The following is a 27938-nucleotide window of genomic DNA, read 5'->3' as shown; positions in this document are numbered from 1 at the left end:
CCTTAGTTCATTCTCTTGTGCAATGGTGTGATGGCTGGAATATCAAAGAGCCTAGATAGCTAAATAGGAGGAGAACACAGTCACCCAATGTGGCCCCACCCTGGGGGGCAGGATCTAGAGTGGGAAAGAGCACGGATGGGTAAGCCTGGACTCCAGTTAATGAGGCCAGGCAGGGCTGTGACTATCCTGACCTGCCCTCACCCCTGGGCTCTAAGGGCTCTGTGGCTTCTGAGCTCTGACCTGCTGGATTCTTCCATCCCAAACAAATTCTGACCAAGTTCATCTTGTTGATTTTGTGCAAAGCAGCACAGAAAAATCACCTCCCCTGCATAGCACCCCCAGCCTGCCCTCGGTGGAGCTGTCAGCCTATACAGACAGCATGTGCAGGGATGATTTGCAAAGGAGAGAGTGAGGGCTGCACCAAATCCATTGCTCCAACATTTTTAGGGTGGCGAAGCATTTTGTCTCCCATGGAAGGTCTAGGTAGGCCCTTCCCAAGAAAAAAAGCACAGGTTAAGATTTTTGCATCCACTTTCACTTCCCCAACAGAACCACAACTTAATCCCTGGACTGTGTTGGTAATGTCCCAAGGTCTGAAGCTGAGTGCCCTGGAGAGCATTACACGGGGAGTGACTTGATTAGAAAGGACTGCCTCCCCTTCAGCTAGAGGCCCATGCAGACTGCTCCCTGAGCACGCTGCAGCCTGGGCGTTCACCATCGGGTAGGCTGAGTTAGGCTTCCCGTCTGAGAGCCAGGGGAAGGAATCTGCAGGAAGGGAACTATGGAACCTGACTCTGAAGTGGGGGCTGAGCTGTAGCCTTTCCGTGTTCCGGCTCCACCAAGCCCAACAAAGCTCCCTGGCCCCCTGCAGGCCAGCTAAGCACCCGGACTGGAGGAAGAAAAGCAGACGAAGGATTAGTTCAGGTCTGGCCAAGATGGTGCTGTGCGAGGCAAACTGCAGAGTCGAGGCATCCTGCTGACAGCAGTGGGGAGGTCCCTGCCATTTCCTGCCTGGGTGGCTGGCTATCATCCCCACCTCTCTGATGGACCCCAGCTCCAGGGGGTTAGACTTAGCGAGGCCTGCAAGGCCTGGACAGTGGTCTTCAGTGGGTCTACTGGAGGGAGTACAGAGGACAGGAGAGCAGTGTAGTGGGGTCTCGGCTGCCCCCTGCTGCCCAGCGAAGGAAACCCTGGCCTGGAGGAATGGAACAACAGAGCTACGAGCTTCCCCAGAAGCACATATAGGAAAACCTGTGGATGCCTTACAGCAATCTTCACAAGAGTCAGGGCCACCTTGCCCACCGGCTAGAGTGTGCGAGGAGTCTCTGGGCCTGTAAGTACGAATGGATATCTATGCCCTCAGCAGGGGCCTGGCCAGGGCAGAGCACCCTTCTCTCCTGGAGCCCAGGACCGGTGCCGTCACTGGGCTGGAGCACCTGGCTCTACCAGGCTGGAGGAAAACACCTGGGGCCCTTGGCCTAGGACAATTCTTTTATTCAAAAACTGCCAATGTGTGAACCTCCTCCTTCATCTAGGCCAGAAAACCATCCCTGGTGGCAACCGCACACCTTCATGGGGTGGGGTTTGTGCAGTAGTGGGGTGCCCAGCTGGTGGGCAGTGGGGATAGGCGGCAGTGGAGACACCCAGCCGAAAGCCGATTCTGTATCCTCAACAGCGGGGCTGAGGCATGGGGAGACGTGAGGATGGGGTGAGTGCAAGGCCAGAAACCCCAGAGGGGCCCCATATCAGCCTGGTGGAGGAAGAAGAGGAAGACCTGTTGCTCTGGTTCGTGCTGTCCCCTGTTGGCTGCTGCCACTGCTCCTCCCTTCGAATTCTAGCCACAGGGTCCCTGTCCTGTGGGCACCCGGGGCCTGAGAGCCTGCCGCCCAGGGAGTCAGAATTCTGGCACCTCTGTGTGGGCATATCTTTCGATGTGCAGATATGTAGAACATCCAGGTAGGGCTTTCCTGCCTCATGATCTGTTCACTCACTGGGATTACCTGAAAACCAACTCTAAAGTAGCTCAATTCCAGTTATGGCAAGTTCATCGCTCTGGAGGCAGGTCTGTGGGGAATGGGATGAGTCTAACTGTCCCTAATGTCTCACACGGGTGAGGGTCCTTGGATTCGCCAAGGAGGTCCAGCCGGCATACACTTGGCATAATGTGCCAAGTGCCCTTCCAAAGCCCCCGTGGCCCAGCAGCTGGGTCTTTCTGTCAGCCTCCGGTTGGTCAGATCAGCCGCGTGCCTTTGGATGAATGTGGTGGCAGGTCACACACGCCTGTGAAGGTGAGATCCTTGGAGTGAGAGGCTTGTGGCCCACAGCACTTCTGTGTTCCCAACAATGAGGCCTGTCCCTTTGACACTCCAGCCAGGTAGATTTCCAGGGTCTTGAGCAGCCGCCTCGGGCTCTTCTTGGCCAACACCTCCAAGTCTGGAACAGAGGAATGGAGAACAAAAGGCTTGAGGGGGCTTTGGGCTGCACACCAGTCCAGGCCTAGCAGCTCTGGGGGCACCCCCCAACCCAGACCCTGTGGAGAGAAGGGTGAAAGGGTCCAAGGTGGAGAGCTCTCCAGAGAGGGAGGCTGATGGACCAGGGAAGCCACAAGGAACTGCACATTCTACCTTGACCAGGGCAGTCTCGACTTTGAATGGTCAGTCCACCCGTTGGACCCAGCTTTTGATTCAGTAAATATGATCTGAGGTCAGAAAGGGAGGAGAGGTGGCAGGCTCCAGAGGGTGGGCTGATGGACACTTTGGGAAGCTGGAGTTTGAGAAAGTGTGAATGGGGGGGGGGGGGGGGGAGGAGGAGGGGGAGGAAACTGTAACCCAAACCAGTCTAGCAACTATCCTGGGGTCCCTGAACCTGGGGACCCTAGGAGTTCAGACCTCCTAGGTCAAGACAAAAGAGCACACCTTTGAGGACAAAGCCGGAGTCTGCGATGGTCTTCTGCTGAGTCCTCCAAACGTGTGCGAGGCGGAGGAAGGTGGCGGCGTAGAAGCTGTTCACCACCGGGATCACCTTTTGCTGCCGGTTGCACTCCCTATAGCACAAGGGGGGGGGGGGGCGGGGGGGGTGACCCGCCCCGCAGCAGACACGCTGACAGCCAGGTGCCTCCTGCCCTCCATTCCCCCAGGGAGCCTTTCCTCAGGCAGCCTTCACCTCAGGGTAGGGTTGGACTCTGCTGGGACTGGACTCTGTTGGGGCTCTGGGAGAGGGGCTGGGAGAATGGGGCAGGGGGTGGGAGGGAACCGGGTTCTGCTGGGTCGCTCTCATCAGCTGGCTGGGGTTGACCAGCGTGGGGACTCACCTGGAGAGACATTCCTCCCTTAAGGCCTGGATTGCGATGCGGGTGATATTCACGGACATCAAACAGAAGGGGAATTGCTGGAATGGAGCGGGCACAGGGTCAGTGGCAGCCCGGCTCTTTACATGTTAGTTTCCACCGTTGCACATACCCAAGGACACCCCCTGAGGGGCACACACAGATCAGTACACTCCTTAGTTGGGAACAAGAGCCAAAGTCTCTTTATCCCATCTGCTTCCCCTAAGAAAAAGCCATTACATTATGATGCAGAACTGTGCTGTCCAGTAGGGTAGCAAGTAGCCACAAAGAGCGACTTAAATTAGTTAAAAATTAGGGGCACCTGGGTGGCTCAGTCGGCTAAGCGTCCGAATTCAGCTCCAGTCATGACCTCACAGTTTGTGAGTTCCAGCCCCGCATCGGGCTCTCCCAATCTCATCCCATTGAGCTTGGGATTCTCTCTCTCTCTCTCTACCCCTGCCCCACCTGTGCTCTCTCTAAATAAGTAAATAAACTTAAAATTCATATAAATTAGTTAAAAATTAAGCAAAACTAAAAATCCGACTCTTCGGAACACCTGGGTGGCTTAGCTGGTTAAGTGTCCGACTTCGACTCAGGTCATGATCTCATGGTTCATGAGTTTGAGCCCCATATTAAGCTCTATGCTGTCAGCACAGAGCCTGCTTCAGATCCTGTCTCCTTCTCTCTCTCTGCTCCCCCTGCTGGTTCTCTCTCTTTCAAAATGAATAAATAAACAAACAAACAAACAAACATAAACAAAAATTCAACTCCTTAGTTGAAAAAACACTGAACTCCCGTGACGCCCGAGGGTCTCAATCGGTGAAGCGTCTGACTCTTGATCTCGGCTCAGGTCATGATTTCACAGTTATGAGATGAAGCCCCGAGTGGGGCTCGGCGCTGACAGCAGGGAGCCTGGTTGGAATTCTCTCTCTCCCTCTCTCTCTGCCCCTCCCCTACTCTCTCTCTCTCTCTCTCAAAATAAATAAGTAAACTTAAAAATTTTTTGAAAAACAAAACTGAAGTCCTGAGTCCTATTCGTTATATATAGAGTGCTCAATAGCCATCTGTGCTGAGTAGCTACTGTATTGAGCAGTGCCAATAAAGAACATTCCCTTCATTGCAGAAAGTTCTATCTGACAGCACTGAACCATAGAGGGTCTTCTGGCTCCGCAAAGATTTTTCTTGGGGTCTTCATGACATCTGGGCTCCAGATCTTGGCCTGGACGCCTGCTGGCTGTGTGTCCTTAGGAAGGCCACCCGAACTCTATGAGACTTAGCTTTCCCATTTCTTAAAACCAAAAAGGAAATAACATTGAGGACTGCGCAGGAAAGAGTTAATGCACCAGACCTGAGACTGCTGTCCTTAGAAAAACCTGCCTGCAAGGGTGGCCTTTGGCTGGCACCTGGGAACTTGGATTTTGGGAGGGTTTCCACCATCCCCTCAGGATGACTCATGTGCCTTAACTGTACAAACAATGTGGTTTATGCTGAATGTCTGCTTTTTCTCTGACTCTGGAATTTTGGTGTGTGCTACACAGAGGGTGTGTGCACGACTGCCCCCATAAAACCTTGGGTACTGAATCTCTAGTGAGCTGCCCTGGCTGGCAACATTTCCTGTGCTGCATGATTCGATACTGGAGGAATTAAGTGTTTCCCATGTGGTTCTACCGGAAGAAGACTCTTGGAAGGAAGCTCACGCTCGATTTCCTGTGGATTTGTCCCACGCACTCCTTCCCTTTGCTGATTTTCCTATTGCTAGACTAAATCATAGCTATGAGTGTGACTATAGGCCAAGTCCTGTGAATCTTCCCAATCATCGAACCTGGGGGGTGGTCCTGGGGACCTTGACAAAAGGGCCATGCTGGGTGGAGTCGAGTCACTATTCATTACAAAAACGTTATGAGATCGGTTTTATTACCTACAGTTCACATTTTCTATTATCTATTCCACAACCTACTCACAGAGTTATCATCACGAGCAATTAGATTGCATATGCAAAATACTAAGCACAGTGCCGGCCTAAGGAAGTGTTAACAAATGTTCATAATTATCCTTTCCTCAACATGAGTAGCTGAGGTCAGCAGCAATGCATTTATACCTTCATGTATTGCCTACTTAATTACCATATATACTCATATAAGATTCCTCCCTCCCTAGACTTTTTTCAGTCTAAAAATAAACACGGGAACAAGAATATGGTAGCAACATAATTAACAGAGGATCGAAACCCAGTGTTTGCTCACTCTTGAGAACACTGTTACCGAGCCCACTTACTAAAAAGCAGTGAAAAACTGGAATTCAGATCTAAATGCCTCCTTTTCTTCAGCAGTTCCTTGGCCCCTGACAAGTGTTGCCTAGAGCTAAAATACTACACTGAGGCTGTGTTGAGGAACTGACTGAAAGACAGCAGAGGAAGCTAGACCTGGACATTTTTGTCTCTCACATTCTGGCTTAACCACCTTTGAATACTGATGCAAAGAAGACCGGATCGTCTTTTGTGGTGGCTGCTGACATGGCTCCATCCCTGGAGATTCAATTCAGTAGTCTGGGGAGGGGCCTGGGCACCTGCACCCCCCAGGTGACTCTGAAGTGAGCTGCCGGCTGACGACTGCTGCTATGAGGAGCCCACTGCTGGGCTAGCTGTCAGGAGGTGTAGGTCCCAGGCCTCACTTCACCACTTACTAGCTTTACCTCTCTGACCCTCACATTTCTCTGCCTGGAAAAGAGATCTACAAGGATCATCTCTACCCTACGTCTTTGCAGGCCTGTCATGTTGGCGGAATGAAACAAGGCATGGAAAGTGCGCGGAAGGCTATTAAAGTGTGTATGTGAGCAAGCATTACCATAAGGTGCTTCCTCGCCTGCCAGCAAGTAGCCCGATGTGCCCTGCATCCCTCGGTGTCTGCGACAGCACCCCTTCTCCGCATGGTGTGGGATAAACACTTCCATACTGCTGGGATTCGTGGGAGTCTGCCCCCCTACGCCGGCATTTGTACTTTTTTGCCAGTTCCCCTTTAGCAGGATGTACCGTGGGTACGTGGGGCTTTACGTTTCCCCTCAGGAGAGAACAGGACCAGCTGCTGGCAGAGCTTTGGCCCCCAGCTGTTACTCTGATCTCGCACACGCCTCCTGGAAAACGGTGTTTTCAAGGTTCATAAGGGCTTGAGGTGAAGCTTTACTTTAAAATCTTGGCATTGCTTTTACTTCAAGGAATTTTAAAATAAATCTGGGAGGGACCTTAGAATTGTTTAGGCCAAGCCCCTTATTTCATAGAAGAGCAGGCTAAGGCCCGGAGAGGTTAAGTGACTTACATCCTAGCCCCATAATAATACTGCAGATGGAGCCAAGATCTAGCTTCCTGACGCCTATACCAGCCCTCTTATTAGGTTAAACTGCTGTTCCATCTTACTGGCCAACATGCATATTGTGGAGTAAACATAAATCCCCAGTAAGTTCCATAAAGGCCAGCCGGTGAAGGGATGAGAAACGGACTGGTCAAAGCAGTCAGTCTGGGTCCGTGCAGATCAAGTACCCAGTACTCTCTCTCTCATCCTGCTGCTCCCTCTGCCTGGGATGTCCCTCCCATAGACATCTGGATGGCTTGCTCCCTCACCTCCCTCAAGCCTGTCCTTAAAAACAAATGAGATATTCGGAGTTGGCAATACCCTCCACCCTGGCATCCATTTTCCTGTAGGCAGCTCTTACAACAGAGCTTTCGTACATCACAAGAAGGGAGACAATGAGGCCAGAGATAACTCATAGGAAATACCAATTAGCCGTGGGACCTTCAGCAAGTCATTTGGTTTCTCTGGGTCTCCATTTCCATGCCTCTAAAATGAGGGGCTGGATTGCTGAGGTACTCCTCAACTTCAAGAGAGGGGACCACGGCATAAGCTACCAGGTACGGTTCTCAAACTTAACCCAGACATTACCTCCCTGCATGGTGAAGACCACAGAACATGCCCACATTCTCACCCTGTGAGGGCCCTGATATATCTCAAGACCAGATACTTGTGAAGTCCCACTCTTGCCTCTTCCAGTGTTTCCTGGAACAGACAGGCATAAATGAAGCCTTAAAATTTAATGGGTGCTTTTCCTCCCAAAGATACAGAGATATTCAGTAGACATCAGAAATGTAAAACTGCCCCAGGGGGCGCGTGGGTGGCTCAGTTGGCTAAGTATCGGACTCTTGATATTGACTCAGGTCATGATCATACAGTTTGCCTCAGGTTCTGTGCTGACAGTGTGGAGCCTGCTTGGGATTCTCTTTCTCTCTCTGTCTCCTCTGCCCCTCCCCGCTCACACACACACACACACACACACACACACACACACACACTCTCACTCTCTCTCTCTCTCTCTCTCTCCAAATAAATAAATAAACAATTAAAAAAAAGAAAAAGAAAGAAAGAAAAAGTGTCCCAGTGGCAGGAACCATATGATAACTTGTTTTGTATTCAAGAAGTTTTGGATGAAAAAAGGGATCCACCTAAGACACACATATACACACACTAAAATAAAATAAATTAAAAATTAAAAAGGCATCTACTTTACTAACAGTTGTGTGTGTGTATGTGTATGTATGCCCTCATGCACACACAGATATGTATTCAACTGACTTTAAAAACATAAGATGTATTTATGTATGTATTATTACACATAAGATGTATAACGTGTATTTTCACTCACGGAAATCAATTACGTCGAGGGGCACTTGGGTGACTCAGTCTGTTAAGTGTCCGATTCTTGATTTTGGCTCAGGTCATGATCTCACAAACCATGAGATCAAGCCCCGTGTCCACGCTAACAGTGCAGAGCCTGCTTAGGATTCTCTCTCCTTCTCTCTCTGCCCTTCCTTGCTTGCTCTGTCTCAAAATAAATAAACTTCCAAAAAAAATTTTTTAAGTTATTTTGATAACACTCACTGAATGGCTGTTGCTTGGCACTTTACATAGTTTATCTCTAACTTAGAATAATTCTGCAGGGTTGGAATTACTTTCTCATTTGACAAGAAGGAAGAAATTGAGATTGTGAGAACCACAAAACATGGTCAGCCACACTGTTACTGCAACGGTCTGTTTTGGCAACTCAGGCCTGCCCACCTCCAACCCTCTAGAGTAAGATGATCTGATGCAAGTGTTGCAGGTCTGATGCTCAGCCACTGTTCTTAGGCTCCCCTCCCTCAGGCAGTATCAGAGTACACCACCTTCCTGCACCAGGGCTGGGACAGGTACACTCGCCTCCGTAGACCTCCCCTATCAGGGCTGGGAACGAACCTGTAGCACATGTGTGTATTCCAGGCTGTGTCCACAGAGAGGGCCTGGAAGGGTCAGAACTTACTAGCGGTGAGAACACCTGGCCCTCAGCGCTTGCTTTCTAAATGTCATTCTCCAACTAAAAGAGCAAGAGCTCCTTAGAGAAGTGGGTGATTCCAGGCCTGGAAATCATATGGGGAAAATACAAGATGAGACCAGAGCATTTTCTGCAGTCCAGAAAGCTAAACAGCGCTCAGAAAAGGGCACACTGTAAGGGCACAGGTGCCCACCTGAAAGAGCTCCGAAAATGGCCGAAGACCTTGAAACAATGTGAGCAACAAAATAAGTAACGATACTATTGGGTTATAACGCATAGAAAAAGATAAATATCTATATACGCTGATATAAAAACAGAGTATTTGTGCAGTCTCAAAGTATCTTCCCCAAGACAGTTACTAATTACAAAGGGGAAAAATAATAATTCTACAGTGTAGAAACCTGGCAGACACCTTAACCACATGATCAAGGTTAACCTTACCAGCAGTAACACATGTTGGCATTATGTGCTCCTGAGCTGAGGCACAGAGAAGGCCACTGCTCTTTTGTGGTGCTCTTACCAAAAATGCATAACCTCAATATAAAATTTGTATGGCGGAGCGTCTGGGTGGCTCAGTCGGTTGTGTCTGACTCTTGATTTTGGCTCGGGTCATGATCTCAAGACTTGTGAGATTGAGCCCCGTGTCAGGCTCTGTGCTGAGCATGGAGCCTGCTTAGGATTCTCTCTCTCTCTCCCTCTCCGCCTCTCCTGCACTTGTGCTCTCTCTCAAAATAAGTGAATGGACACTTAAAAAGTAAAATAAAATTTGTATGGCAGACTGAACCCCCCAACCTTGCTCTCTCTTTTCTATTTCAGTTGATGGCCACTCTATCTTTCCAGTTGCTCAGATTAAAAATCTTTTTTTCTCACACCCATAATCAATCCATCAGAAAAATATGCTATTTTCTTTCTCTTTCTTTCTTTCTTTCTTTCTTTCTTTCTTTCTTTCTTTCCTTCTTTCTTTCTTTTTAAAGCAAACTCTTCCTCCAACATGAGCCTTGAACTCATAACCCCAAGACCAAGAGTCACATGCCCTTCCAACTGAGCCAGCCAGGTACCCCAACTAGCTGTACTTTCTTAAGCCCATACGCTCAAGATCCCATATCCAGAATCTGACTACTTCACAACGCCTCCTCTGAAAACACCCATCATCTCTGACTGGATTATAAAAGCCCTCCCTACAGACTATTCTCAACCTAGCCACTGAGAGGATACATTTAAAAATGTTGAGTTGGATCATGTACTCCAGGCTGCTGAAAACCCTCACTTTATTTAGAGTAAAATCAAAAGTCCTCATCATAACCTACCAGGCCCTCTGCCATCTGGTCCCCGTTAGCCGTATGACCTCCCTCCCGACTGTTCTCCTGGGTTCCTTCCACTCCAGCTGGTTCCCTGCTATCCCTTCACATGCCAGACATACTCCTTCCTCAGCACCTTTGCTCTTGTCACTCCCTCTGCGCGGAGTGCCCTCCTCCAGGTGAAGGGCCAACACCTTCAAGGTCTAGTTTAAGTCCCTCCCTCTCATGAGAGCTACCTTGAGCACCCTAACCTTACCCTACTTGCTCTTTCCCTTTAGCACTTACCACCTTTGGGCATACTTGATCATTCATTTACATGTTAGTCTCACTGCCTTGTCTTCTGTGCTAGAAGGATCTTTGCTTTGTTCTCTGATGTATCCCAAGCACTAAGCACAATAAGTAGCATAGGGAATGCTGAATAAAAATTTGTTTCGTGGGGGCTCCAGTCAGTTAAGCTCAGTCAGTGGAGTGTCTGAGTCTTGATTTCGGCTCAGGTCATGATCTCACAGTTTGTGAATTCGAGCCCTGAGTCAAGTTGTTCACTGACAGCACAGAGCCTGCTTAAGATTCTCCCTCTCCCTCTCCCTCTGCTTTTCTCCTGCTCAGTCTCTCTCAAAATAAATACATAAATAAATAAGTAACTTAAAATATTTTGTATAGTGGATGAATTCCATGTTCCATGCATCTGGCATAGATGAATGGCAGGAAACAGGTCAAATTTGTTTTCTAAAATGGTGGGATGGGGCACCTAGATGGCTCAGTTCATGGAGCATGCTAGTCTTGATCTTGGGGTTATGAATTTGAGCCTCAAATTGGGTGTAGAGATTATTTTAAAGTAAAATCTTTAAAAAAAAATAAACAAAACAAAATGGTAGAACTACCACCTTTTACTACCTGGGAAAAACGTGAACCCTAACTCCAAAGAAGGCTTGGACAGACCGAGGGCTAGAGGAAGCCACTTCTGGCCTGTCAGTAAGACCATGTGTCACCTGACCCTCACAGGCAAATCTCCTCCTCTGGGGCACATAAAGGCTAACTCTTCTCCTTTAGGGTCAGGAGAACCTACTAATACTGTTGAAGGGATTTCCTCAGGGAGGACAATGAGTTGACACATTAATATCACAGCTACGCCTAGTGCTTCCGTATACAACCTCATTTAATTTTCCCAACTATCCAGCTGATTTCCATTCTATGGATGAAAAAAACCAAGGCTCTGAGGAGTTAAAGCACTTGCTTGAGACACAGGCTAACAAGTGGTAGAGCTCAGATTCCAGCACAGGTCAGGCTGGCGGGGGAAGCCTGGTCCTGGTTTGGCCCCAGTTGTCCTGAGAGCCCTCAACCACTAGAGACAGCCCCCGTGAGGCTCTCCTGATAGCTCAGGAGCACCATGCACCCGGATCCTGGGTCCACAGCCCTTTCTCTGGCTTCCCAGCAAAGCCTCACCTGGATATGGTGACGAGACAGGCGGAAAATCTCCTGGGCCATCAGCAAAGTCTTCGAGTCCATCACCAGGTACAGCAGGTGCAAGAGGGCAAGGAAGCCTGCTCCTCTCAGGTCTGTGGCCGGATTCGCTCCTGCAACAGAGATGAGGACATGGAGGGGGATGGCGAGCAATGCCAAATGAAGTCCCTCCTCCCGTGGGCTTCAAGGACTTGATTACCTTTGCTACAGGCCAAGTGGGGAGTCTGGACTTCCATCCCTGCCTGACTGTAACAAGGTGCCCCTTAGTTCCACCAAGGTAGTTTCAGCAAACTGGGAGCTGGGAGTGAGCCCCCCTACCCTTGCGATGTCAATGAAGTCTACATGGGACTCCTGTAATGAGTCGTGTAATTTGGTACCTGTGTCCCTCTTAGCCAGTGGCATCAGCGGAGGCCGAACAGGGTGCCTGGGTGGCTCAGTCGGTTCAGCGTCCGACTCTTGGTTTCAGCTCAGGTTATGATTTCACGGTTCCATGAGTGAGTGAGAGCCCCATGACAGGTTCCGCACTGCCAGCAAGGAACCTGCTTGGGATTCTCTCCTTGTCTGTCTCTCTCTTGCGCGCTCTCTCTCTGCCCCTCCCCTGCTCACGCTGTCTCTGTCTCTCTCAAAATAAATAAATAAACTTAAAGAAAAAAAAGAGTACATTTATCTTGATGAGCACTGAGTACTAGATGGAATTGTTGAAACACTATTATTATACACCTGAAACTAATTTATCACCAGCAGGACTACTTTAGAAAATGGCTAAAGGAAGTTCTTGAAAATGAAAGGAAATGATAAAAGAAGAAATCTCAGAATATCAAAAAGGAAGACAGAGCAATGGAAAGAGTAAACATATGGGCAAATACAGCAGACTTTGCTCCTCCTCTTGAGTTTTTAAAATTGTTTGATGCTTAAAACAAAAATCATAACACTGACATGATTTTCATTGCATATGGAGGAAAATTTTAAGATAATTATATTATAGATGAGGGAGGATAAAGGAATTTAAACATATTGTCAATGCCAATGGACCAAGTAGTTATAGGTACATAAAATTTCCTATTTATTTTATTTTCAGAAAGAGAGAGAGAGAGAGCATGTGCACACACAAGTGGGGAAGGGACAGAGAGACAGGGAAAAAGAATCCCAAGGGCTTGAACCCACGAACCATGAGATAATGACCTGATCTAAAATCAAGAGCAGGGATGTTTAACTGACTGAGCCACCCAAGTGCCCCTAAAACTTCCTTTTTAAATGAAGACATTTTCCTATTCTATATAAATGTAACTTGATACAATTTTGAAAAAAGAGTTGTATAATCCCCAAACAGCTGAAATCATTTCGCTTCACTCAAAAAATAAAATAGCATAAAGCAAAATTTTTATCTGTGTTAAAAGGAATGAGGAAAAAGAAAACACTAGATTCCAAATCCTATCACTCTGATGCTTTCTGTCTCACTTAGAGTAAATGTTTGACAATGGCCTGTAAGGCCACAAGTGATCTTTTCACTTCAGTCACACTCCTTGCTATTTCTCAAGCATAGTGAACATGCTCACCTCAGGGCCTTTGCATTTCCCATACCCCCTTCCTGGAATGCTTCCCCCCAAGATATCCAGTCTCAGGGTGTTGGCATGATAGAAGAAGACTGTCTGGGCTCTTGCTCTAGTGGTGGAATCAGGGGTCAAGGAAAAGATGAACCATTCCTGTCTCTTACCCTGAAAGCCCAGATCTTCCCAGTGGTCTCCGTAGAGGGCACAGTCAAACTTGGAGCCAGTCAGCTTCTTATAGATGGTCTGGAGGACTCGGCCATGCATTGGGTCTTGGTTATCCAGGCCACCTACCCAAAAACACATCCCGCACCCCCGTCGGATTGCTGGCCTCTGAAGGGATGACTGAGTGTTTCTCAGAAAATGGTTGACACAAGGTAGATCTGGACTGTACTCGTCACTGTGTTCTCCCACATTTTCATCCCGCGGCTCCCGCTCTCCCCCACAACATGGTACATGAAAGACCTCTGGCTTAGCCTCAACAACAGGTGGGCCAACAGTGCTCTCTGCCTGACCACAGATGCAGCACCCGTGCACTCACACTGAGCAATGGTCAGGACCAAGTCCCTTTCTTCACGGAGGCCCTGGTGGAGCTTTGGAGGCCCGAAGAGGCAGTGCCGGAGGGCAGCGAGCCCAGTCCTTCGAATAGTTGGCTGAATTCTTTTCTGGGGAGGAAATCACAGGCAATGAGCAGAGGGCTGAGTTCACCTGCTTGTTTGTTTATTTATTTATTTATTTATTTTTATTTATTTATTTATTTATTTATTTATTTATTTTCCCAACGTTTATTTATTTTTGGGACAGAGAGAGACAGAGCATGAACGGGGGAGGGTCAGAGAGAGAGGGAGACACAGAATCGGAAACAGGCTCCAGGCTCTGAGCCATCAGCCCAGAGCCCGACGCGGGGCTCGAACTCACGGACCGCGAGATCGTGACCTGGCTGAAGTCGGACGCTTAACCGACTGCGCCATGGCTGAAGTCGGACGCTTAACCGACTGCGCCACCCAGGCGCCCCTTTATTTTTTTAATTTTAGGGAGAGAGAGGGATAGCATGAGCAGGGGAGAGGGGCAGAGGGGAAAGAGAGAATCCCAAGCAGGCTCCATGCTCAGTGCAGAGCCCGATGCAGGGCTCGATTCCACAACCCTGGGGTCATGATCTGAGCCGAAATGAAGAGACGGATGCTCAACCAACTGAGCCACCCAGGCGCCCCTCTGAGTTCACCTGCCTTAATAAACTGACCTTTAGGATCAGTACAGGGACTGTTCTTGCAGAAAGAAGTAGCTCCCCCAACGACCTGGCTGGGCTGTGGGCCAGGGAAAGGGGGTCGAAGCTGTGAAACACCTGCTCAATCTCTGGAGACAGGCTCTTCTGGCCCCCAGGATTTTTGTGAGTAGGAAAGAGATATAGGCATTATTAGCCTGTTGTCTGCATTTGCTCCTCCGGGTTTCTCCAGAGCTACCTATTCCACCGACCGCCAAGGAGGCTAGAGATGGCTGACGCGGGGACCCCCACTTTGGTCTGACAGAAGCCAGGCCAGGTTTCCTGGCAGGGCCGCTTTCCCTTTTGTAGGTCTATCTCTTTCTGGAAAGGACATAAATTATAAAGTCTCGCAGGTCCTCTCAACTTCCAGGGTGAGGGCGCCAGTGGGGAGGCGTGTTTAGTGGGGGCTTTTTTGGAGCCGGATACCTGAGGGGTAGCTGGAGCGTTCTGTCCATACCACAACCAGCACCTCCTAAACCAGGTCGTGCTGACTTATGCCTCAAGGGCCACTGCAACAGCTATTAGAATTTTCTGGTTTTGGTAGCTTCTGGCTCTCTGGGTCCTAAAAACCAACCTGATTCTTGTCTTTGCAGCCTTTCTTAAACCTGGTTTTAGGTTGAAGATCTGCAATCACAATCCTCTAAAATTACTCGTAGTCACTCAAGACGCCCCAGAAAGCCCTCGAGCTTTTATTCTCCTCAATGTTTTTAAAATTCTCCTCAATGTTTTAAAATCCTCACATATTTTTAAAATTCTCAAATCACTTCTGGTTCCCTGAGGGAACAGAAGATTTTCCTACAATGGCCATGGATTACTCAGCTTTCTAGACAGGATGCCTTGCTTCCCTAAGGAGCTATCTAGCATTTGATTCCAGAGGAAGAACAGAGAGCCGCAACACAGACCTCTGTATGACAGGGCCATAAGAACTCTGGGGCACAGTCCCAAAAAGGCCACTGGGGTCCTGTATGAAGCATGGGTCCTTAGCTACCCCTGATTCTGTGCTCTAAGATTTCTTAGGTGAGGTAGGGTCCTCAACTGGAAGCTTCAATCTAGCTTGCCCAGTGTGGGATAGAAACCTGGCCCCTGGGAAGAAGGTGCTTTGCCTGAGACGCCAAAAGTACTTTCATACCTTGAAGGAAGAGAGGTCCACAGTCTGGAAATGCTGCAGGGCTTCATTGAAGGAGATTAGCTGCCCAGGCTGGTCTGAGCTGGCCTGACCTATAGCAAAGGGGAAGACACTCCAGGATTTATAACAGTAGTCATTCCATCAGCGAACATTTACTGAGGGCCCTCTGGTTGTCACCTCCAAGCCAAAAGCTGGCCTTCAGTTGCAAACGTCAGATACCTACAGCTAAAACCAATTCTTTTTCAAGGGGCTACCATTATCTGCTGGGCCAGCTCCCTTTTAAGACCAGGCTGTTCAGAGGCTTGCTAGGCTGACCTCTGCAGCTGAGTAGGGACAGATCTGACCTGCGGGGGGGGGGGGGGGGGGTGTCCCTAAATTCCACTCATCTGTGAGGAGGCAACTCACTGACTGGAGTAGGTGCCCCTGTGGGAGCATGCCAAGGTCTGTTTAGGGGCCTTTCCTAACTGCTACTTTGCCCCTTCTCACACCCTGTATGTGAATGACCCCCTTTCTGTCCTTTGGTACTGTCCACAGGGAATTAGTTATCAGTTAGCAAATATAGGTGATGACTGATACAGTCCATTGTAATGACTTTTCAGGAGCCCCAGGGAAGCTCAAGCCAGGTATGGGTCCCAGTTCTACCCTCTTATAGCTCCATCCAAACCTGTCAAAAAAGGAAGTGAGACCATTTTCACCCAGCCCTCAGAGCCATCCAGCAGGTGGCTTCAGCCCCTATCTCCAGATACCTCCCCATACAGTGAACAACCTTAGGCAGGGATCCTGGCTGCTGGCCTCCATCCTTCTGCCCAGTCTCATCACCCTGCAGAAGATGACCCTGGCCAAGGTCCTCCCTGTCTTCTCTCAGGTGTGAGTGGATGGCAGCCCTTTCCCCATGGCATCCGTTCCCATTTCCTCCAGAGGCAGAATGTCATCATCTCTGGATTTGGGAAGATGTTTTATTCTCAAAGGGCTAAAATGAAAATGCTCAGTAATTGTCTCCTAATCTCAGAGTCACAAAAATGTTAGCCACACATGTGGATGGCACCCTTCCTAGCAGCTGGGCTGTGTGGAGACAGTGCCGTTCCCGCGGTTACCTGTCTCCGTCCGGATGTTGTCCACAGCTTCCCATTCTTCTTGGGCTCTGAGCACCTCCACACTCACAGCTGTAACAGTGAGAAAGGGAGACCCTCTGAGATCTAGGTATGTCTGGATCGCTGCTGCAGCCCCCGCCTTGGTTGCCTGTCTTGGATCTCATTGCCCTCAGGTACCCTCTCCACACGGCTGCCAGCGTGAACGTTCAAAAAGGCAGCCCCCTTTGATGTCAGCCCCCTGCTCAAAACCCTCCAGGGATTCTCCATAATTCTCAAGATAAAACCCAAACTCTTCAGCACAGCATCTAAATACGTTCACAGTCTGGGTCTCTCTTGCATCTCTAGCTGTCCCGTAGGGCATGCAGAATCCCTCCACACCTCCCACCTTCGGTGCCTCTGCACAGACAGTTCTGCCACCGCAAAGTCAGCACCCCAGTTAACTCTGATGCCGGCCCTCACCCACACACCTTCTTTGACTTCATTAAATCTGGATTGGGAGTCACTCCTCTGTAAAGTCCTGACACCCAGTGCTCGTCGGTGCTGGAATGGTCTCTCCTACTACACTGGGAGCTACATGAGGACAGGGTTCTCCAGAACCTAGCTCAGTGCCTGACCCAGGGCAGGTGTTCAACAAACAAAAGTTTGCTAAATGAATGAAAGCACTGGAAAAGCAGGAGAAAACAAGCAGCAAGATAGGTTCTCTACAGCCACCACCCAGCCCTTTCTCCAAACCACAGCTGTCACTCTTTAGCCCAGACTGCTGGTGGCACGTCCTGTCGCGGGCTTTTCCCATTTGCGAGAGAGGAAATCAACAAATAATGGAGAAAACAGAGACACTTGAGTCCAAGACCCCAAATCACGACCCCTCCAGCCTCTACCTCCAGTGGTAAAAGTGAGGGGGCAGCTCCTCTCGGCCATGCAGTCTTGACTGAGGATAGCACAGGACAATTAACTGTTTTGAAAATATACTTGCTAATAAAATAAAATCAATAAAATGCTACCAGAAACTCAAACCACTAACAGATATCGAGGAAGAGAGTGCTGCTGGGAAGCCATGGAGGGCTGTTACTGACAGCACACTCCAGAGCCAAGTGCCGGCGGGCACCTTCCCTCTGCCGCTCCCCAGCGGTGCTTCCGTGGGCGAGGCACGGACTATGTGCCATCACTCACTGCCACGAGGAGGGGCGTGACTCCTTAGCTTCTCAGGGCAGAATGTGGCCCAAAGATGGGTACTCAGTATGTGTCAGCTAGTATTACTGACAGTCCTGGGTTCAGGTCCAGGGGAGCAGTGGGTAGTGGCAGCAGGGGACATGGGTCTGGATTTCTAGGAAATTCAATCTTGCCAGCCCCCGTCTGGAGTGGACTGGGACCCCGAGCCTCAGGGCTCCCAAGCTAGATGACTTCACCAGGATACAGACTGCCTGACCTTGGATGGTGAAAAAAATAAAACTTCCTTCCAGCATGCTGGACCCCAGGGAGATGCAAAGGAGGGAGAAAGCGGTTGAACAAAGAGAAGAGTGGAGTGGCAGTGGGGACTGCTCATTATGGTGCTGACGAGGGCCTCGTCACCCCTCACCCTCACCAACGCCCAGCTTCACGGACTCTTCACACCACAGGCCCTCATTCCAAGCAACTTGGTCAACTTTTCACCCCACATACCCTCACCTACCAAGAACTTGCCAGAAGCTTGTGAGTCAGGAGGAGAAACCTCACCAGGAAGGTGTACGAATCTGCCGAGATTGCAGGTTGGTCAGTAGGAAATATAAGGTCCCAGCCGGCAACTGCACTCCGGTGCCTAAACACTGGGGACAGATGTCCAAGGCACGCAAGAGCATCTCCTCCCCTTCCTCTTGGAACCAGGGAGACTCCTCTTCCATCCAAAGATGATCCTGACATTAAATACTAATGCCCCCCTGACTAACAGAAAAAAGTGGAGGCAAAACACAAATCTTCAGGATAGTGAATGCAGCTCACATTAGCACAGGTCTTTATCTTTCTTCCTCTTTCAACTGCCTCCTTTATTTGGGCTCTCTTTCACTTACACAGGAAACAGCATCGCTGAGTTAGTAAGCTTGCTTATCTATCTATCTATCTATCTATCTAATTTTTAAAGATTTTATTTTTTCAATGTTTATTTATTTTAAGAAGTTTCTGCCTTTTTAAGTTTATTTTTTAAAATTTATTTTGAGAGAGAGAGAGCACGTGTACAAGTGGGGGAGGGGCAACGAAAGAGAGAGAATCCCAAGCTGGCTCTGCACTCAGCACAGAGCCCAACACGGACCTGAACTCACAGAACGTGAGATCATGCCCTGACCTGAAATCAAGAGTCAGACGCTTAACTGACTGAGCCACCCAGGCGCCCCTAAATGTTTATTTTTGAGAGAGAGAGAGGGAGGGGCAGAGACAGAGGGAGACAGAGGATCTGAAGCAGGCTCCACGCTGACAGCAGAGAGACTGATGTGGGGCTCGAACTCACAAACTGCAAGATCATGACCTAAGTCTAAATCGGACGCATAACTGAGCCACCCAGGCGTCCCCAAAATTTTATTTTTTTAAAGTAATCTCTATACGTGAGGCTCGAACTCATGACCTCAAGATCAAGAGTTGCACACTATGTCTGAGCCAGCCAGGTGCCTCATAAGCCTATCAATTTAAATGAGCTGAGAGCAATCTGGAAGAAAAGTGTAATCACTCAATGCGATTAAAAATATCTGGCATATAGCTGCCAGTTGTACTGAAATATAAAATATTTTAGCATTTAAAGCAAGATGTCTAATAAATGTTAGGTTTGTCCTCACACAGTGAAGATAAAATTCTGGGTTTTTTAAAATGTTTTTGAGAGAGAGGGAGAGAGAGACAGAGTGTGAGTGGGGTAGGGGCAAAGAGAGAGAAGGAGACACAGAATCTGAAGAAGGCTCTAGGTTCTGAGCTGTCAGCACAGAGCCCGACATGGGGCTCAAACTCACAAACCATGAGATCATGACCTGAGCTAAAGTCGGACGCTTAACCAGCTCAGCCAACAAGGCACCCCAAAATTCTTTTTCTTTTTTTTTTCAACGTTTATTTATTTTTGGGACAGAGAGAGACAGAGCATGAACGGGGGAGGGGCAGAGAGAGAGGGAGACACAGAATCGGAAACAGGCTCCAGGCTTTGAGCCATCAGCCCAGAGCCCGACGCGGGGCTCGAACTCACGGACCGCGAGATCGTGACCTGGCTGAAGTCGGACGCTTAACCAACTGCGCCACCCAGGCGCCCCTCTTTTTCTTTTTTAAATGTTTATTTATTTTTAAGAGACAGCACGAGCGGGGCAGGTGCAGAAAGTGGGGGACAGAAGATCCAAAGTGCGTTCAAACTCATGAACCACAAGATCAAGACCTGAGCCGAAGTCAGATGTTCAACTGACTGAGCCACCCAGGTGCCCTGTTAAAATTCTATTAGAAGAAACTTCATAGATCTCCAAATAGTTTTTCTACATTAGAATATTTTTAGCAAGCCCCATATTTCTGGAGATTATATTTTCAGTTTGCGGAATTTAAAGATGACAATACAATGAGCACTTACGACAGATTTATAGTCTGTGTGCTAAGCACTTTACCTTACTTAGCTCACTTATTCCTTACACAATTCCTGTTACACAGCAATTCTGTCTGATGCACGCCCAGCTTCATAGATGAAGTAAGTAAAGGTTAGAAGGTTAAGAAACGTGGCTCATCATCCTATAGCTGGTGGGCAGAAGCAGCACTTAACCCAGAGACATGGGATTCCAGAATTGGTGTTTCTCAACTATGAGTGGGCATTTCTGTGTCATAAATCAGCAAGTGAAATGAGCTTTAAATACAGTACATGAGAGAATCATAAAGCCGATAAAATAGGATACTTTCTCTAAGGCTTTTCACATGCACTGAAATCATTTTATTGTCACAGTATCCCTCTGAGGATAAAGGAGGCATTGATATTCCCACTGTAGACACAAAGATGATATGACTTGCCTAAAAGTACACAGTAAGCCATGAGCAGAGCTAGATCAGGACTCAAGCCTTTTGACTCCTAATCCAGAGTTGATTCTAATTTTCCTTGAAGAATGATAAATCTATCAAGTTGTATAGGACAAGTAGTGAAAGAAGTACAAATGATGAAGAATAGACATGGGGAGCTCTGACTTGGGTCCCACCCAGGCTCCAAGGGCCCTGAAGGGGACCTTACCACCTGGCTCCCATCCATTCGCTTCTGCGGTCAGGGCCCGGAGGATGCCATGGTTCTTCAACTCTGAGATCTGTAGGGGCAGCTGACCTTTAGTGTGAGGGCAAATCCACACCCCTCCGTCCACACAACCAATTCCCACCCTTGGAACTGGAGACCAGAAGGATGGGTTGATTAAAGCCAATCTTAAAAGAGAAGCACATGGAAAACTCCCGCTCTGAGGTACAAGTTGCGCGATGTGGGGACAAGCATGTGCTCTCCTTGAAGAGTAAATAAAACTTCACGTCACTCCATTGAGACTGTGGTGTGCCTTTGGTATTCCCACTGCACTTTACAGTCTGCTTCACTAGCGCAATTATCTTACTGGCTAGAGGTTGTTTTGCAAGTTTGTGCCCCACACCTCTGCTCCCAAGTGTGAGTTCCTGGAAGCAAGGTCTGTGCCGTGCTGTGTGCCCGGCACCACAAACTTGCAACAAAAGCCTGCATTGGCAGGAGGTACTGGAGTTGGGTGATACGTACAGGAATTCCTCTGAAAGCCTGAAGAACACCGTTTTCCTTGTCATATGGTGGAGGACACACAGCACACACACTTTCAACCTGTAAGACAAAGCAGAATCAACCTCTTGGGCACATATAGGTCTTCCAAAGTTGACAGCTTAAATGTCACACCTTTTCGCAATACCACACGCACAAAAATGGCTGAACTCCTGAGAAGTCAACTACAAGGAACACTGTAAGGGAAAACTTCTGCTTCATCTGGTTTTTTGTTTTTTTTTTAATTTTTTTTTAACGTTTATTCATTTTTTGAGAGACAGAGAGAGAGAGAGAGACAGAGTGTGAGTGGGGGAGGGGCAGAGAGAGAGGGAGACACAGAATCTGAAGCAGGCTCCAGGCTCTGAACTGACAGCACAGAGCCCGATGCGGGGCTCGAACTCGCAAACTGAGAGATCATGACCTGAGCCGAAGCCGGATGCTCAACCGACGGAGCCACCCAGGCGCCCCTGCTTAATCTCGTCTTAAGAAAAACTGCAAAAAGCTTAGTTAATGCTATCTCGGATTTCTTGGCTCCGTGAAACACCTCAGGGCTCTGAGTAAGTAAAGCTCAGTCAGGCAGTTCCCTTACCTTTGGCTAAACCTTGCCCCATCAGAGTGTTAAAAAAACCACTTGACCAACTTTTGCAATTCAGATTACCAATACAGGGCTAATTTTACTAATAATGTTGGAAATAAAATCCTACAAATCAGTTAGGGAAAGAAACCCGACCCAGTAGAAAGACGGGCATGGATATGGACAGCTTACAGAAAAGGAAACACGAATAGTTCTGAAACATACAAAAAAAATGCTCAACCGCACTCATAAGAGAAAGGTCAGGGGCACCTGGGTGGCTCAGTCAGTTAAGCAACCGACTCTTGATTTCAGCTCAGGTCATGATCTGATGGTTCGTGAGCACAGCTTGCTTGGGATTCTCTCTCCCCATCTCTCTGTCCCTCCCCCGCTTGTTCTCTTGTTCTCTCTCTCAGAATAAATAAATAAACTTAAAAAAAATATGAGAAATGTCAAATAAAACTACTCTGAGATTGGGGTGCCTGGGTTAAATGTCCAACCTCAGCTCAAGTCATGATCTCACAGTTCATGAGTTCGATCCCCGCATCAGGCTCTGTGCTGACAGCTCAGAGCCTGGAGCCTGCTTTGGATTCTGTGTCTCTCTGCCCCTCCCCTGCTCGCACACTGTCTCTCTCAAAAATAAATAAACATTGGGGCGCCTGGGTGGCTCAGTCGGTTGAGCGTCCGACTTCGGCTCAGGTCATGATCTCGCAGTCTGTGAGTTCGAGCCCCGCATCGGGCTCTGTGCTGACGGCTCAGAGCCTGGAGCCTGCTTCGGATTCTGTGTCTCCCTCTCTCTCTGCCCCTCCCCCGCTCAAGCTGTCTGTCTCTGTCTCAAAAATAAATAAAAACATTAAGAAAAAAAAATTTTTTTTAATAAAAAATAAAAAAAAATAAACATTAAAACAAAAAAATTTTTAAAAATCTACTCTGAGATAATATTTTTCACTTATCATATCAGCAAATATCAAAAAGTGTGATAACACGCTGTGTCGGCTAGCGAACTAAGTGTTAGAACACTCTGAAGGGTAAACTGTTTCCATCCCTACAGCTTGATAATATCTGACAGAATCAGATACACTTTGTGCATTTTGGGTCTGCAACTGCATTCTAGGAATTTACCCAACAGATATACTTGTCCGTGTGCAAAATGACATGCTTATAGCACTGTTCACAGTAGCACTGTTTGTAATGGCAAAAGGCTAGAAAAACCCCAAATGCCCACTAAAGGACTAGCTAAACAAATGAAAGCACATTACCTCAACGAGATCCAATATAGCCATAAAGAAAATGAATAAGAAAGTACTTTGTGGACAATATGGAACGATCCACGTGATATATCAAGTGAAAAAAGCAAAGGGCAGAGTATATATGCTATTTTACCATGTGTATTTTCAGAAAATACACAAATATATTTGCTTCGCTCTGCCAAGACGTTGTCCAGAATTACACCCAAAGAAGCAGTGACTTGGCCTCCAGAAGAAAACTGGGTGGCCGGGGCACAAGAGTAGAAGGCAGTTTTTTCACTATAGATACATCCTCCGTGCTTTTTGGAGTCTGAGCCATGTGAATGTGTTATTTTCTCTAAAATAAATAAAAGAGGGGCGCCTGGGTGGCTCAGTCGGTTAAGTGTCTGACTTTGGCTCAGGTCATGATCTCGCGGTTTGTGAGTTCGAGCCCCGCGTCGGGCTCTGTGCTGACAGCTTGGAGCCTGGAGCCTGCTTCGGATTCTGTGTTTCCCTCACTCTCTGCCCTCCCCCACTAGCACTGTCTCTCTCTCTCAAAAATAAATAGACATTAAAAATTTTTTTTAAATAAACACAAGAAACTAATTAAAACTAGTAAAAAAAAAAATCAGTGCTTTTGTCAAAGCTGTAGAATTCCAGCTTATTCTGTTACTCTAATCCTTCTCACATACGTTTGCCAACTACTACTCCTTAAACAGAGCTTTGATTCTTTTATGACGAGGACACAGGAATGGCTGCCGAAACACACCATGGCTGAAAAAACTCCTCTGTCGCTGGCCTCATGATGCCCCCTCATGAATTTTTTTTTGACAGTGTTTACTTATTTATTTTTAAAGACGGGAGAGGGGCAGAGAAAGAGGGAGAGAATCTCAAGCAGGTCAGCCCACCCCCGACACAGGACTCCACCCCATGAACTGTGAGATCATGACCTGGGCCGAAATCAAGAGTCAGCTCCTCAACCAACTGAGTCACACAGGTACTCCGATGCCTTCTCACTGTTATTGCCCACTTCGCCCCCGTGAACACGCTTGCTGTAGTTCCTCTCGCCTCCATCCCTCTGGTTGTGTGGTTTTCCTCCAGAATACGCCCCTACCGCCACCTCTTGTGTCCTCTGGCCCCTTTAAGATCAGTTGCATCTCCTCAAGGTGGCCTACCTTACCCACTGGGGCCACACTACAAGGGTCTCTCCCCTTCTCTCAGCCCTGCAGCCAGTCCTGTGGGCGGCACAAGCTCCCTGCCAAAGGCCCGCATGACGAGGAAATAGCTCTTCTGAGTTGCTTCCTCAGGGCTGACAGTACGACAAACCTGCTTACAGCGAGAGTCTGGACATTTAGACAGGGACCCGGGCTTAGGATTCCTGCTACGAGTGCCTGCTTTGCTTTTTCTGGGGCATCTTTGAAAATAATCACTTAGAGTTGAGCCCAAGAGAAGTCAGTGACCTCCACCTTATGAGCAATAGGGGTACTTGCTCATGATCTGGTACTGAGGACCACCCTTACCTCGGCTCCCTGCCCCCTCTGCACATTCACCCCTGCCACGTTTTTGGGGTCTGTAAGTAGTAAGTCTTGTGACTCCTTCTTTGTGAGTATGCTGAAATTGTACCTAGAGTTTTTTTTCTTGCTTTAATGTCTATTTATTTTTGAAAGAGTGCAAGTGGGGGCAAGGGCAGAGAGAGAGGGGGACAGAGGATCTGAAGCAGGCTCCGTGCTGACAGCAGCGAGTCCAATGCAGGGCTCCAACTCACAAACCGTGAGATCATGACCTGATGTGAAGTCAGACATTCAACCGACTGAGCCACCCAGGTGGCCGGTACCTAGAATTTTTACTTCCCCCCAACACAGTCTATCTTTAAATCACACTCTGCTGCTTTGAGTGGAGGAATCTTCTCTTATACTTCTTTCCTGTTTCTGACACCCATTAGCAGAGTATTTGGCACAAAATGCGTTCTCAAAAATATGTGATGATTCATTATGCTGAACAACTCCCTGTAGGGGTCTGTGTACTCAGGATTCATTTCATCCTTCCTTTCCCTCTCCAATTCAGTCCCTTCCAGTGGCCAAAGGCTTCTCTCTGTAGTACAGTAGAGAAAACCTTCCTGGACTCCCAAGACAAAGGCTTTATCCCAGAGGCTAATAAATCCCACAGGGTCCCGGTAAGACCATTTCTGGACAAGGGAGGGAGAAAGGGAGGTAGAGTCAGCTCCCAGACTCACAAGTCATCACCCTGGACTCCGAGTCCTGAGGATAATCAAGCCAAAGCATATGTGTGGCAAAGGGTCAATACAGTAACAAACTGATGAGTCACAAATACCTTGGGGGATTCCTCATTGAACTTCTTCTCTCACCCAAGCAAATCCAAAACAAAATCCCATGACCCACTTAGAACATAAGCCACCAGCAAAGGCAACTGACCCAGAGGTGAATGAATAGAAGCTTCTCCTAATAGAACAAAGAACATTATAATGAAAGTTTTCCTGTAACATTTCTAAAGTTCTACATTCTAGTGATATATCCTCTGTGTTACCACTATTAACAATATATCCCCAACCAACACCTTCTTCCCTAAATCGAAGTACTTGCTTACCTGTCCATCTCTTAATTCTTTCTCATGGAAAGAGCAAGAGTTTTCATTCATGATTCAAAGTCATTTGTTAAGTGAGCTTTGTCCTTGGGCTCAGAAAGGAGTTTAATAAGGATTAGAAGTATGGAGAAAGCCTGACACCCAACTGTTCCGCCTTTGCCTTCCTTCTTGGCAGTCATTCAGACTAAGAGTAGGAAAACAGTCCCTGTGTGCCATCACCAGGGTGTGGGAGGTTTCTGCGAGTACTGAAAGAAGTCCCTGAAGTCTCTGAAGTCTCAGCACTGTTTAAAAAAAAAAAAAAGAAAGAAAGAAAAAAGAAAAAAAAGAAAGCTAGTTTCATCATTCGGCAAAGCCTCTGTTAAGAAAAATTGACTTTAAAATTTTTAAGCAAGAAACTTATTCTGAATAAATCAGCTGCTTTAGCCAAATCCTAACTCTTACTATCTGTGCCACCCGATGACAAGAAGGGGATGGTGTAGGAGTCTGAGGGTTGGATTCTCAAGTGTCCAGAAGGCAGAAGCACTGCTGTTAAGTGGTAGGGTCAGTTCTAACCATGAAGTCACTGGGACTTGGGGGCAACTTATCAAAGGGTGGCGTCCTGGTGGGTGGTCTTAGCTGAAATGCTTAGGCTTTGCTTCAGTCTCAGACACGGGTTGGGTCTGGGGGCTTAGAATACTAGGCCTGGTTCCTATGATGATAGAAAATCAAAACCCAACACGTTGCCTTGCCAGTGAATGCCAATATGGTACATGTTAGCCAGTGTGGCTAACTCTAAGGCGGTCATCCTACAAGCCCGCCTTGGGAAGGGGGCTGGACAGGCCCATAACCTACCATGGAGGAGCTAGACATCATGGATGCCTGTTACAACAATCTGGATCATAGGTGGGCAGACAGTCCACCACTGACTGACAATCACGCTTCACAGATGTGGGTAACTTAGGAAGGAGGGTGGCCTCTCTTTGAAGTCAGCTCCCCACTGTGGGAACATGATCCGGATTCCCTAAGAACTGGCTGCCAGTAACAAACGAGAATCTCTGCCAAGATGCACTGATTCCCAGCACCAAGAATGGGAATATTTCCTGGCTATTAGGCTGGACGTGTGGGTAACTGTAATTAAGGGGGGAGGACAGTGTTCGGTGGTCATGGTACCTCAGGAATTAGCTCTCTCTCACTGTATCCTCTGGGGTCTCAGCATCTGGTTCTCTTTCCTTTCCCTTCTCCTTGACCTCCATGACACCATATAACAAAACACTCACACATCAGCCAACGCTGGGAAGGTGACAGGCAGGTCTGGTAAGAGCGACATCAAGCAGCCTCTTCTGTTTCTGTGTATGAAATGAATCAAGCAGCGTAGAAGTATGACCAGCTTTACACACCTGCTAGTGCCTCAGGTCTGGCTGGAACTCTGGGGGTTTCAACAGGTACAGTTAGTATCTGTATCAGAGATAGAAAAGAGCAAAAATTCTGTCAAATAAGCAAGTAATGCAAGTTAAGAAGTCACTCCCAGCAACATTAGGCTAGTTCCTTATAGTTGGGCCCAAGGAAATGGCCTTCCTCTAAGGACGGATCCTTTACCAAATTAAGGATTTATGGTGCACCCACTTTAGGCAAGGAGCTACATTAAGGGATATGATTTTCAAACTTCCTGCTGGAGCTTTCACTCTCTGAATAGGTATTTAATACAGTAACTGGGTCCATACGTTAAATACAAATGACCACGTAGGTCTGACAGTCCTTCTTTAATCCTTTCATTAGGCTTGTCGCTGGCAGCTCCCCGACCCTCACTACCCCACGGAAAGAGGGTAGGTGCCGTGGGGCCCCAACCTGCGGCTTGGGGGCGCCTCCAGGCCCCCGCCGCAGGCAACGCCATCCACAGGGCCGCCGCGGTCCAGGGCTGAACGATTGGCCATCGCGGGATGGGGATGGGGTGGGGGCACAGGGCTGGGTGCTCGCCGGCTGTGACTCGCGATCTCAACAGGAATCTCACTCCATCAAGAAACCCCGCCAGACTGGGGCTGTGTGGATTCCGGACGGAAACCTCCTCGCCACTAGGTACTGAAAACATGTAAGCAACTTGCCTCGGGTCATTCGGCGAGCCCTCGGCAGAGCGCGGACCAGAACCCAGGCATCCTGGGTCCCGGGCGGGATTCTCTCTCGGGCCTGCAGCTCCCAGGCTGGTCTAGGTCCGGGACGACCATCTCCACTCCACGCGTCCTCCGCAGAGTTGGGGGATCGCGGGCCGCGGCCAAGGCTCCCGGGCCTTCCCAGTCTCCGTCAGCCCCGGCCGCCCCTCCCCGCGCGTGCGCACGGCGTCCCGGCTCAGCCTCCGGGCCCGGAGCGCCCC

The 27938-nt window shown here is 48.4% G+C and overlaps 1 protein-coding gene across 2 annotated transcripts; it reads right to left on the bottom strand.

Annotated features, from left to right (window-relative positions):
• Window positions 1-1477: 1477 nt before the first annotated feature.
• Window positions 1478-27905, bottom strand: ELMOD3 (ELMO domain containing 3). Of its 2 annotated transcripts, none has more exons than XM_043603849.1 (13): window positions 27673-27905; window positions 26971-27028; window positions 25598-25875; window positions 21182-21259; window positions 20666-20735; window positions 16465-16533; window positions 15374-15462; window positions 13525-13648; window positions 13151-13273; window positions 11419-11549; window positions 3311-3387; window positions 2916-3043; window positions 1478-2433 (listed from the first exon to the last, which is right to left on the bottom strand). In XM_043603849.1, the coding sequence occupies exons 3-13, from the start codon at window positions 25646-25648 to the stop codon at window positions 2231-2233; spliced, it is 1143 nt and encodes a 380-aa protein (XP_043459784.1). In that variant the 5' UTR covers window positions 25649-25875; window positions 26971-27028; window positions 27673-27905; the 3' UTR covers window positions 1478-2230. The 2 variants fall into 2 exon arrangements, with proteins under 2 accessions (XP_043459784.1, XP_043459783.1); XM_043603848.1 differs by having other exon boundaries at window positions 26851-27028; window positions 27673-27897.
• Between the last annotated feature and the right edge of the window lie 33 nt (window positions 27906-27938).

The sequence above is a fragment of the Prionailurus bengalensis genome, chromosome A3 (assembly GCF_016509475.1).
Source record: "Prionailurus bengalensis isolate Pbe53 chromosome A3, Fcat_Pben_1.1_paternal_pri, whole genome shotgun sequence".
NCBI lineage: Eukaryota > Metazoa > Chordata > Mammalia > Carnivora > Felidae > Prionailurus > Prionailurus bengalensis.
The sequence above is the reverse complement of the archived record's forward strand: the minus strand, read 5'-3'. Positions and strand labels throughout refer to the sequence as shown.